Below are 13287 nucleotides of genomic sequence, written 5' to 3'. Positions count from 1 at the left end.
TTGGCATGACGGCGAAAACGTGACAGGTATCAACTCAGTGGGCGATCCAATAGAATGTGTCGTGCAGAGTGTCCTGCGTCATATGACTAGGCTGTACCACGTGCCTCAGATTTATGACGTCAGAAAACAGAAGTGGCTTTCCAAGCCGCTTGTGTACGTATACATTGCAGCAGATGACTTAACGAGGAAGAGGACATGAGACTTAACTGAAAAAACACTTGCGCACTACATCTAGAGTTACGCCATCCAGTACCACCGCTGAAGGGGGTGACACATCATGGCAGCGGAGGGCTCAGACCATGTGACCGGGTGAAACTCCAAGCCGTTTTCTGTGGCGGATGGCGACTCAGGTGGGAGAGGTTGACACCGCAGACTCTGCGCGGCCAGCTCAGCTGCACGGCGTGGGCCGACAGACGCGCGCTGGCGATTCGAGTCATCGGCTCTGTCAGCTGATAACCAGGCATCTGTCGGCTCCACTGGCCGAAGAGCAGACGCCTTGACGCGGCACCAGAAGGTCGTCTTGTTCGAGAGCATTCGCTGGGACAGAGTCTGGCGCCCGCACCGAGTAAGGAGGACTTTCTCCACGTGCGGAATGCATGCTCGGCTTTTGCACCCGTTTTGCCCCTGGACCCGGGTGCAGAGGCTCAGACGGCTCGGTTTGGTGCGGTGATAGGCTTGAAGATAGACGGGAGGCCTATGGATTTCGATCGAATCCAGCCGGTAAGATGCTCTAGCCCATACGTAGGGGGTGGTCGAAGATCAATAAACCTATGCCATTCTCGCCAGCCTAAGGTCGCCAGGATGGTGAAATTCGGCAGGCAGAATCGTGGCATATCTGCCAGTTGATGAGCGAATGTTTTGTGACCCAGTATCCTCAGCCTGTTTGGGATGGTTTGTATCCTGCATCTTGTAACTATCAAATAAGTCGTCTCATGGGATTAAAATCATATGAGACTTTTTGAAATTACATGAGATTAGATGAAATTGCCTGAGACTTCACAAAATCAGTTTTGTAAAAACTGACGTTATGCTGCAACTTGTTATTCCATTCTTCCAGTGTGTTGGTGGTGCTTGAGCAGTGAACTGTCCAAGGAACGTTCCTTCTTTCACGAGATCAACAAGGTCAAGGAAGTATTGTGGCCAATGAGCACCGGCGCCAAATAATATCAGATTGTGACGGATAAGGCTCGCTGCTCAACTCTATGCGTGCATTTCATTCGAACGTACGTAGCCTTCCATCGCCACCCGGTCAGCGAAATCAGAAGGAAGACTTTGAAGGCGCCCTCTAAAAAGCCTGGCGTCCTCTCTTAGATCCGTGCCGCCATAACAAAAACCCTGGACATTAGCCTCCTATAGCGGTTAAAGCAAGTAAAGGGATACATTATAGCTAGAAATTGAATAGGCATTGAGAAAATAGTGCGTGGTGCAAGCGGACATTCCAGTCAACCAGCAGGCAAAACGGAAAATTGTATGTTCCGAAAGTATGTGTTATGCTTTGAATAAGGACAGTTCAGCTAGGTACATCACTGGTGGCACTGCATAGATCTGTGACCCGCAACCCCTCACGCAAGCCACCAGGTGTCGATGACATTAGTGGAAGGCTTCCACGCGTCGTCATGGGTTTGCATGCCTGATGCCTCACATCGACCAGGTTAGCTCGCGTGCGGACAGAACCAAGGATTCTGTGGAGGGATGAGGCGGCTGGTCAAAATGGCAGTATGTGAATTGTATTCATATCTTTGAGGCGGATTTTGCATGGAAGGGGGCGCGGGCAATGTGCCTCAGCACCGTGCGATGTCACGTTCCAGCCAGAGTTCCACGAAATCTGTTCCTGGCTGACTGTCTGATTTGTCATTTTCACTTTAACTGACTGACTGTTCCGAAAGGCTATCTGAATCATGCATATTTAGTGATGGCGTTGTTACTAAACCGCCGTGCAACCTATCCGTGCATTTACCTTCTGGTGTCAAGTATGTCGGTTATAGCTAGCTCCGCGATCATTTCGAGGCTGATGCTTCTAGCAGCTCGAGAAAATCCAGGAAAAACCTGCTCTTTAATTTCTTGTGACCATGTCATTTTTGTTACAGAGTAAATGCATGTGAAATATCTGTCTGTGCTCACATATTTTGTCCAAACCCCGGTGATTTATGACATTCAGAAGACTTTTGACCGCTTCTCGCGCCATCTATACCACATCGGGCTTACGGGCTCCGCGCCATCTCACTCTGTTAGATGTTGCATGTTACTCACTCCGCGCACTCTGCTCAAGTGTGGATCTCTGATCAGGGTTGCGGACAACACTACGTGCAGAAAAAAACGTATGCCAATTGTTCGCAGGATAATACATGTATGTCTAATGTTCGTCAGGATCAAACTCATTGGCTGCAAAATTCATAGCACCCGAAGTTGCAATGGCAAAAAAGTATAGGAAGATCGTATGGTAAAGCACTCATGAGGAAAACACTCGCACGCAAATGTTTGTACGCATAATAGCTCGTATGGGAAAAGTGATGATTTGGAGTCTTGAATGCATTTATATTTCGGCTGCATGCTTTTGTTGTTGAAACGAATATCAGGAGTGGTGTTTGTTTCGATAAAGACATATTGTCAGAATATCAACACATCTATATCTGCTTTCTCCTGGTTATACCACGAGGACTAGTGCTAAACGTGGTGATAACACATTGTGATAACATTAGAGGTGACATTCGTTTTAATTAAGGCATGTAGCCGAGAGATCAACGCATCTATATCTTTCTCCTGGCTATTCTTCACGAAATAAGGCCAGCAGAACCTTTTTACCTATATGTAAAATGTTCCACGCAAATGCATTGCAACCTAAATAAAACAAAACCTTAAAAACCATAAAACCCTAAAAAACCCAAACCCTAAAAACAAACAACCTAATGGATAAGGTCGCAAGCAATTGTTTGAGCCCAACTGTTTAGGCGCGGGTGTTCATCAATGATAACGTTGGTTTGACAACATAACGTAAGGCTCGTATTGCGGCTTCTGATGTAAGTACTCAAAGTTTGCATGAAAATGCTCGCCAGGCATATGAAGCTTGTCTGACCTAGTACGTTCTCAAAACTATGTATGCAGGTGTCTACTGAACGTTGAAATACTTACCTTCATCTTTGGTGTCAGGCATCGGATGAATGGTCACTGAAGGAGCAACCGCAGTCCGTTGACTGGGGAGGGGAGAGGGTGTGCGTTGGACGGTGGGCGATTAACTTGCCTAGGCCAGGTTAAGTATTATGTCTAACCTGACTCTTCACGGCATGAACTTAAACGGTCTGAGGATGCCAACAAGTGAACTTGAATCAACAGGGGCAGTGCAAGATGGCCCTGGGACGGAGGGACTGGAGGTTCAAAGAACAAGAACAACATGTTCACTGCAGATCGTCCGCTGAATTGGTTGTGTTCCCTTTATCACTCAACCCTGACGCCGCCTCTGCTGAGGACTCCGCCTGACGCCCTGAGTGCGCCACTGACGCCAGCTAATAGACGTAGCGAGCCAGGTCGCTTGCGGAATGCAGCAGGCAGACGCGCCAGTGACACCCGGAACAAGATTGTAAAATGACGTGAATCAGAGTCTAGAGAGAATGATGCACCAGCTGGATCCGCTTTAAAGAAGCCCCTATTATAAGGTTACTGCCTGCAGCCGACCTTGCATCGCCCTATAGCAGCAGTTTTACGCCATACGCCGGAAGGAACTAAAAATGTCTCACTCGAATTCGTACCTTAGATCATCCCCGAAAATCACATTTCAGTGAAATTAAGAGCTGCCGGTGTATGACTTGATGCCCATGTGGTTGCACCGCCATGGCCCAATGTTTACCATTCTCGGAAAGTAGCGTGCACCCACAGCCCGCCGCCTCTGCGCCTATGCTGCCCACGAAATTCGCGCGCGTATCTTTTTGTCAAAAGAACTTTAACCGCTTTGAACACATGCGTGCGTTCAGTTGTTACGAACAACTGCATACGTTCTTAATGTATGCGAGCCATTTCCATACGTGCGTTTGTTCCGGCGAACTTTTGTCAATGCGAACATCTTCAATGCGTATTGTACAGCATGCGAACATTTGCTGACGAGTTTTTGCGTACGTACTTCTGTCATCCGAACTTTATACCCCTCGTAGTTCTGCTTACCAAAATACATGTACTTGCTTCATGCCTACCTCTTCGTAAGTACTTTATACATGTTTTTCACGTGTACTTTTATTAAAACCACCTGAAAATGTGAGAAATCTGTCATGTTTCCACGGTATTAAAACATGTGCATGTATATCAGACGTACAGAGGAACCGGGTGAAGTGCATGGTGTACGGAGGAACAGGATGGAGTGCATGGTGTGCAGGGGACATCCTTGGTTCGATGCCTTGCGACAACTTGACGATTTCAACCTTAGTCAAACGAGACTTAATCCGCCGAGCCCAATGACAGGTTTAACCCAAAACTCAATGCGACTGGGCGTAACGCGACAGTACTTAGCCTTACCTCTCATGACATTTTTGAACAGATAGCCCACTCAATGTGGCAAAAACCTTCCGAATGAAAACATTTGGGTATCAGATTTAGGTTTAGTTATGATATCATATTTCACTTGCCACTTTTGTACATCGCGGATAGAAAATGCCCAGAAAAGCTGGTATGGTAGCAAAGCTGCAGCAACAAGCATCCTTCACTGGTGACATGTCAGCACTAAGCTAATTGCAATGCACTCACTAAGGATATGGTGATCGCTCTCACATTTGTCGCGCGACACCCGCTGTCCATGTGTTCCTGGGACATTTCAAGATTTGTCTGTGCTCTCCGCATATAGGCTACTGCAGGGAGGGACAATGCTATGATGACGTCTTAGGCTTTTTCCAAAAAAACACAGCCGTATCCCTTTCATGATTCGAAAAGATAATTGTTCCAAATAATTCATTTTGTCGATGAATGGTGGCTCAATGTGGTGACGTTAATCAACATCGTTGATATCATGCATTCTTGTTTCACAGCTCGTAGCCTGTCACCATTTACTAGCATCGCGCTCCTGCATTGCTTCGACTACGACGCAGATGTGACACAATTCAAGATGAAGAGAGCACGGTAGGGGGTGCTCCTTGGAGAATGCCGTGGCTGGCCTTGGCCGTGGAAGTGCAGGGGGGGTGTGGGGTGGTATGTTAGGAACGTAAGTTAATGGTTGGGCGCTAACTGCAGGGCAAACTTTTTGTGTCAGTGATGGTTAACCGCAACGAGCTACAGTCAATTTGTATTTGATTGTGAATGTTGCCAGCATATTGGTTTGCGTGTTTTATGTTTTGTTTAAAATGTCTAACAATATTTTTCATGCTGATGTTAATTTTGATTTTCAAGTATAAGGTAGATGAATTCGAGTTATAGGCGGATTTTGCCACCTTACGTGTCATGCTTTTTTACTGGTTTGTTATAGGTTTCATGTTTTATGGAAACTTTTTTTTTAAATAGCAGTTTTGAGTGGTACTATGTTTTTATCATCAGAACCATGGGTGAAGCTGTAATTAGTCATCTGGGGTGTTTCCATTACTTGTTCAATATTTTTCACCTCTTTATCCTCTTGGTTACACATATTTTTCACCTGTCCCTCCCCTTGGTTATGCACTGGTTGTGCTTACCCCTGTTCTCTCCGTAAGTTACATCTCAAAGAAGCATTGCCTGTTAAGCCCCTATGTGTGCTAGAAATGTGAAGTGAATGGCTATTGTTTTAACTGTCACCACAGGAAGCCAGCAGCACCCAGCTTTAATTTTATACTCTGTCTAGCAATTTGCAATCACATGTGAGGCCTGAGTGCAATGTTGTGATGTATAAAACCTCTCCTCCCTTCCTTGCTGCACTTTTGCTATGCTCTAATAGTAAAACATGCTCAGAAACTTTAGTTTTTATATCACTCTTAAGTATTTGTCTGCTAAAAGATTGTCATTGGATACTGGTCCTGGAAGTGAAGTACCTCAGTGTCATTCAAAGAAAAATGATTTTCAAATAGATCTTAGATTTAACTCAATACGCACATGGGTGGCCAGTTAAATACTCTTTATTCAGGTGGAGTTCAATTTGACCCTCCTGAGATCTCAGATACCAAGGAAGCTAAAGACATCAAATTCTCAGGGTGGATCGGCCTCTACATGAACTCATTTTTGTCAAAGTTAGAGGTTCCTAGGTCATGACATTCAGGTCAAATAAGGTCAGACAAGGCCAGACTCCAGATTGGTGTCCAAAGTGCTCCCAGACTTTCTCATGCAGCCACTGTGAACTAAGATACCTACTCTAAGCAAGTAAGATGACTGCTCCAAGCAGCCACAGTGAACCAAGACACCTGCTCTAATCAAATGATTCCTGGTCACTGGTGCTTGTGCAAGGTCAGTGACTTTGTTTTGGCTTGTTGCAGGTCATGGGGACCAAAATCAAACAAGACAGGTTTGATTTCTACACTGGAACAGGTGTCAAAGATTATGCTAGGCAATATATCCCTAAAAATGAAATGACCCAGGTCATTTTAGGTCAATAACCTGGTATGACCTTTAAGGATTCAATGGGAGATGTATAATGTGGTTTCTGTTATCAACAAACTAAAAATGAGCACCAGAAGCTACCCCCATACAACAAGCTGTAGATGAATAAAATAGGTTGGTTTGTATCTGGTCTGACCTTCATGCTTGATCTTAGGTCAATGGAGTTTCTCTAATCAATTTTTTTGTGATCCAAGAAACTATTTCAGGGATGTATGACTTCATCTAAAACTCCATTTTGCATCAGATTGAATGATTGTGTGGAAATTGTCTGCTGAATTCAAGGCCTAACTTTGACCAGCAGTAGGTCAGTGATGTTACAAGGTACATCAAATTTTTTATACCATACAAACTGCTGTTCAGTTGCCTAAAGCTATGCAAAATTTGGCGCGGCCGCACTGCCCCGCTCGGAAACTGTTCCAGAAGAATCTTTAGGAGGGCTCAATTTGTTCCCCCAACCAAGCACCTGCTAACACAATGCAATTTGATCTATCAAACCATATGCTTGCGTCGGTAAGAACGGACGCTTAGGCCATGTGACCATAAGGGCCAAGAATGACATGTTTGACATGACATGACAAGTTTGACATGATATGTTGTTGTATTAATGGGTTAACTACATGTTTTCAGGAGGTCCTGAACTCATATCATCATGGTTGCCCCTGTGAATGCTGTTTTGCTGGATATAGAAGGAACAACAACATCTATAAGTTTTGTCAAGGTGATTCTTTTCATCCAGGTTTTATTTGATATCCTATTTTGGTGAAGATGTACCAGAGTGTTCACTTTGTGGTGACTAGCAGTGGCAACATTGTCACCTATGCAAACACCCCAATAAGTTGTTTATACATGTTGATTGTGGGATTTTGTTCTCAGATGCATGGAAGGGGAAAGCTTATTTGATGTGTTGCTTGGTATCAAACAGATCAAACAGTTGTAATACACAATTTGAGCCAAAGAGATTCAGATGCATTATGATTACACACCATATTAAATGTGAACCGCTCAGCCTTGTGTTCAGCATGAATCAGGTGCACTTTTCAGTTTGATGGTGGGCAGAAATTGAAGTGTTAATTGATAAGTTACACACATCTGCAGCTGGTTTTTTTGGTCACATGAGCTGAATAAAACCCATATAGATTTATTCATTGTTAACACATCACCTTATTTTCAGGACATACTATTCCCATATGCAAGAGAACATCTTGATGCATTTCTTCACGAAAACTGGGAGACTGATGAGTGCAAGAGTATTGTTGGTATGCTGAGGGATCAGGTATTAACAGTTTGCTTAAAAGGCTTTTTTCCTGTGTAACAAATGGGGACAAATTATCTTCAACCTGGTTGTCATCTAGCTATGCATGTGAATAGTGCTTTGCATTTACCTGAATGGAATTTTAGGTGAACTGATGAGATAAGGATGAAGCGCAGTTGTCAAAATTATTTCTTTTTTAATATGTTCTCATCCAGTAACTTAGGAGGTCCTTGAATGCTTGTCATGCCTTGCACCATGATGCAGCAGATCACGGGAAAATCTCCCATCCCAGTCTGGAAGGTGTGGTCTGCTCGGACCTCAACATGTCTGGCACAGCAGCCATTAGGACATAACCTTACAGACGTCGCCTTCATACTGTCTGTGAGGGCGTCAGTCTTCGTGACATGGCCCCTGGCCCGGCCCAGGTTGCCGCGGACCGGCGGTCGGGACAGCCGGCGCCGCCGCTGCCGCCGGCCGACGCCGAGCCGGCGGTGCTGCGCGCGGCCGTGGGGCGCTACCTGCTGCTGCTGATGGACGCAGACCGCAAGGTCACGGCCCTGAAGCGGCTGCAGGGCCTGGTGTGGCGCGACGGCTACCGCTCCGGCCGCATCGCCGCCCAGTGCGTCCGGCTGGGAGATGGCATGCGCCGCCGCCGGCGGCGGCCGGCCAGGCGCAGGCCGCCAGGCAGGCATGGGGTGGTGCTTACGGCCGGGAATGGGACTGCTGCATTCTGCTGCATGCAGGAATGGCCAGCCTGCGCCCATTGTGAAGTGGCCGTGGAAGTTCGCTCGGCAAGTCCAGTTGAACGTCATACAGTGATAGTCGGATGCATGGTAGGGCCTTGAATCGTGCTCGCCTGTCCTTTCACTACCAATGCATGCAGCACCAGGCTTCGCAGGCCGAACTAGCTCGCGGTCTGTCTTTTGTTCGTCAGACACCCAGTCCGCAGTCGGACTGGGCGCGTTTCTTAACAGCATGTAAAAATTACGATTTGGTAGCATAAGTTGACTTGTATTTCTAGTGAGTGTTTGTTTCGCGGCGGTGATGGCGGCTTGGGTGTATTGGTTATACTGTGTGCATGCGTCTCGTCCGTTCAGCCTTGCATGCTCGTATTGCATTAGCTCAGTGCACTTTCTTCCTCGTTTTGGGTATAGGTACGTAGTGTCGGACGGCAGCATACTGCGGCCTCGCTGTTGCCATGACGTATAGCGTTTTCTCCATCAAACAGCAAAGCACCAGCTGTCGTGCGGCCGCCTGTCAGTCGGCGACTGGACCTCGCGTTAGGCGGTGTGTCACCGCTGCCGAACCCCTAGCGTGTACGAGGGCGTGCCGCACGCGCTGGAGCAGTGGCGGCGCCAGGGCCTCACCGCTGCTGTACCCCCAGCGTGTACGAGGACGTGCCGCACGCCCTGGAGCAGTGGCGGCGGCAGGGTCTCACCATCTGGATCTACTCGTCGGGCAGCATCGCCGCCCAGAAGCTGCTGTTTGAACACACCCCGCATGGCTCTCTGCTGCAGGTGGGGTGGGTGGGGATCTCTGCTACAGGTGGGGTTGGGCCAGAACTGGAGCCCGGTCCCCAATCGTCTCTGCCACATGCTTCGTGCATGCTCATTTGCATCAGTGAATCCTGCATGGCGTCTAAAAGATAATAGGCTTTTACCTCATAAATGATGTGCTGTGTATGTTTTCATACGTCTTTGAACTTCGTCAACTATGTTGTGTTATGGATGGATTTTTTTGGCTGGATGACGCAAACTACAGCAGTCGACGTGTCCTAAGATCCCGGTAAATGACGATTTATTTCGCCGACCCAAAAATTGTCCACGAACTTTTTTCAGCAATTCAGTGGCCATTTTGACACCACCACGGGACCGAAGACAGAGCAAGAGAGCTACTCTAAAATCGCGAAGGCCATCGGCTGCTCTCCGGACCAGATCATGTTCGTCACAGACATTCCGAAAGGTAGGCCGGTCCCAGCCAGAACACTGCTGTGCTGGCGCACACGAGACAGCAGCGCTGTGGCTGGCAGCCGGCCACTGCGACACACGGGTGACGGCAGCGCCCGCTTCGTCCGGCTGTCCCCGGCGGCAGCGATGTTAGACTCCCCCGGCCCAGTGGGCTAGATGCCAGCGCAGTTATTCCACCGCGCACATCTGTGCATGGCGATGTATGTCGAGCAGTAGGTGCATAGTCTGAGCCATGCCGTGCTGGCTGACGTGTCATCTGCGTGCGGGCCGCCGGGCGGCGGCGGCTGAGCGGCCCTGACTCGACCGTGTTCTGTCGGCAGAGGCCGAGGCGGCCAGCGGTGCCGGCTTGCTGACCACCCTGGCGGTCAGGCCTGGAAACGCCGCTCTCACGGCCGACGACCGGCAGCGGTATGCGACCGTCACTGACCTCCGACAGGTCGGCGTCGTGTGACCTCTGTCAGTGGTCTCCGACAGGTCAGCTTCGTGTGAAAATTCTGTCAGTGACCTTCGACCTGTCAGCGTCGTATGACCTCTGTCAGTGACCTCTGACAGGCTAGCGTCGTGTGACCTGTGTCAAAACCTCCGACATGCCAGGTTGTTAGCTTGATATGGCTGTGGTCCACAATCGACTTCCACACAAACGGGATAAGAAAGTTAGCTTTGGGATCCAAGTTTACCGTGAACAAGCTATGGCTTTGGGGACACCAGTTATGGGAATGTATAAACAAATATGTTGGCGTGAAAGGGAATGTTTCACAATTAAATGCATTGAAGCAAGCATCAGATGTGACGAGACAGGCTTTTTGTGGCTTTTGGCGTACTTTTAACTAGAAAAGACTGTTCAAGACAACACAATTTCTACGTTAAGTAAATACGCTCCTCAATAAGTCATTTTTTATTACGTCATCGTACCTTGCACAAAATCGATTGAGAGCCAATTGACGGCTGTTAAATCTGGAAATAATGCTCGGGAACGCCAGACATGAAAGACCCGGTCATTTTTTTTTTTTTTTGCCTTGGTCGCCGCATGGCTTATGGAATGGCAGGACTTCAAGGCCGTTATTATGATGTTATGAATGTCAATGTGACCTTGACATACTCTTTCCAAGAAAAGTCTCCCCACCTCCGCAGGCGTGTAGCTCAGGAGCTAGCGGGTTTGGAAGAACAGGGCGTCGAAGGTCAGGGCGTTTTGGAGTCTTAAGAAGGACAGGGTGGTGAACTGCACCTAGTGAAATTCGGGATAGTTATTTTAGTTCAAAACCACACAGAAATGGGGAGCACATCGTGTAAGGCCTCACATGCGTGCTTTTATAGCAAGGTTTCATCCCGGAGTTTCTCATGAAAACAAAGCCAAGTGATTGGCATATCACATGAACGTCAACCGGCTACAAGCACAACACTAGTAAGCGGACTTTTGAGGGTGGGCTGCTAATCCTGATTCAGCATTTTCCCACATGCATGACCCATAATCCGCATAATTTCATAATCTCCTTAAAGGTAGTAAAGGGAGTGTTTCACATTTGTGTGGGGTTTCAAACGGAAATAGGCATTTTAAAGATCATTCGTTGCAGTTCACAGCCTTGCTCTTTGTAATATATAGAACCATCCAGTTTCTTGAGCTGCACGCCTGCGAAGATGTGTAGACTATTTCAAGGTCATGTAAGCATTCATGATGTCATAGTAATGACATCCAGACCCCGCCACGCCTCAAGCCAGACGGCGTTCAAGGCCAGAAGAAATAGCATCGTCCAGCCGTTCAGATCTAGTGTCCGCAAGCACAATTCCCAAATATAACGCACATCAGTTGGCTCGCGTTTAAGGTTGAGCAAGCTATGCAATCTGTAACCACCAATGACATTTTGTGCTATATTATACAAGAGATTGGACATTATTGGTAGTCATTACGGAAATAGCGACATGCAACCGAATAATTTCAAACTAACACCATGACAGATAATGAATGCAAGGGAACGTCTTAAACGCTTGGATGAATACGCAAGAACGTCACGAGAAATGGCCGAAATCGGAGCACATAACGATATTGCTCGCCGAACACTTCTATCACCGCACTGCCATCTCTCGGTGATTTTCAAGTTCTACAAGTTGGTGCAAGGATGGCAATTTGTCACGGCTAGCTTGGCAGCACTTCGACGTCATTCAAACGCTCCATGATGCAATAAAACGATGATGCATAGAGCAGCATAGCTGCTAAATAAAGAAATTGTGTTGTCCGGAGCAGCTCACTTTAAAATATACCAGTAGTTAAAAGTGAGCTTACTTCATCAAACCTGATACTTGCGTCTATATCGTCAAGGGCGGGACATTCCCTTTAACCTAGACATTTTTGAATCTTCGCGAAGCTGGACTCAGGCTTTTGGAATATATCACGGTATTAATGCTCGCTAACGATACCAATGCCATAAGGGCACTTATGCTCAGGAATATTGAGTAGATGCATTTTGCGCTTCACCACACACTGGTGAAGAATTAACATAAATAGATAGCAAGTGCGTTGAGTGAAATCAGGCTGCGGTGTTTGTATAGGAATTTTGTTTAAGGGTGCAACTTTGATAGCAAGACATCAAGTCATCCATGCCATGCATTCCAGGGCTATATCATCTAGTCAAATTTTGTAATGCGTAAGCTTCCCGAGGCTTCAGAACTATGCTCGGATGACGCTGCTGTCACCAGAGGCTCGCTACCACTAGCTGGATCAGCCAGGTCACTGTCACTGATGGCGCTGACCCGAGCTCTCAGCAGCCGCTGGCGAGCCCCGCGCGAGACCCTGAACTGACGCCGGTTGCGTCCCAGTGGGTCAGGTGTCGACCGGGCAAGTCCACCTTCGTCGCCACAAAACGCGAGGGAATGCTGGGGCGGAGCGAGGGGCTGGGCGGGTCGTCCTTCCAACTAAGACACCGGGCGGATGCCACGTGATAGTGATCGTGGGTGTAATCGAATGCAGCGTGACTGTGAACCCTCGCGTGGCTCGTGTTGGTGTATTCGGCGATCAGTGGGGTACGTTCTGCCATCCTGACAGGTGGCATTCGGACCCTTCGACTGGCGTGCGCGTCGACAGGCTGGAGCCTGGTGACCGTGGCGTGATAGATGTATGGGGGTATATCGGGGTGCATCCCGCTCGTTACGCTAGCCGCGGGAGGGAGGCGTACAGCTGCCGTCCACAACAGTGGTGTGCGGCTGCCACGCGCCGCCATGCATGCAGGGCTGTGTGGTCCATTGTACCAGTGATCTTGTGTGGCTTCCACAAATACAGCTGAGGTATGGGGACTGTGTTTGCTGTGGCGGCTCCGTGGGTGATCCGGCACGTGAGCTCCTGCTCCTTGTCCCGACCGCTCCCTCCACATTGCCCGCGCTCCCGCATCCGGCCCTATCACTACACGTGAGCTCCTGCTCCTTGTCCCGACCGCTCCCTCCACATTACCCGCGCTCCCGCATCCAGCCCTATTACTACACATGAGCTTCTGCTCCTTGTGCCGACCGCTCCCTCCACATTACCCACGCTCCCGCATCCGG

General features: G+C 48.2%; 1 protein-coding gene across 1 annotated transcript; it reads left to right on the top strand.

Annotated features, from left to right (window-relative positions):
* Positions 1–5120: 5120 nt before the first annotated feature.
* Enoph (enolase-phosphatase E1) lies at positions 5121–13033 on the top strand. Its single transcript, XM_037216671.1, has 7 exons — positions 5121–5179; positions 7165–7255; positions 7709–7810; positions 8215–8408; positions 9174–9306; positions 9628–9751; positions 10077–13033. The coding sequence occupies exons 2-7, from the start codon at positions 7187–7189 to the stop codon at positions 10205–10207; spliced, it is 753 nt and encodes a 250-aa protein (XP_037072566.1). The 5' UTR covers positions 5121–5179; positions 7165–7186; the 3' UTR covers positions 10208–13033.
* The last annotated feature ends 254 nt before the right edge of the window (positions 13034–13287 follow it).

Source organism: Pollicipes pollicipes, unplaced genomic scaffold, assembly GCF_011947565.3.
Source record: "Pollicipes pollicipes isolate AB1234 unplaced genomic scaffold, Ppol_2.1 Scaffold_4002;HRSCAF=4701_pilon_pilon_pilon, whole genome shotgun sequence".
Taxonomy (NCBI): Eukaryota; Metazoa; Arthropoda; class Thecostraca; order Pollicipedomorpha; family Pollicipedidae; genus Pollicipes; species Pollicipes pollicipes.
This window is presented reverse-complemented; position numbering and strand designations above follow the sequence as displayed.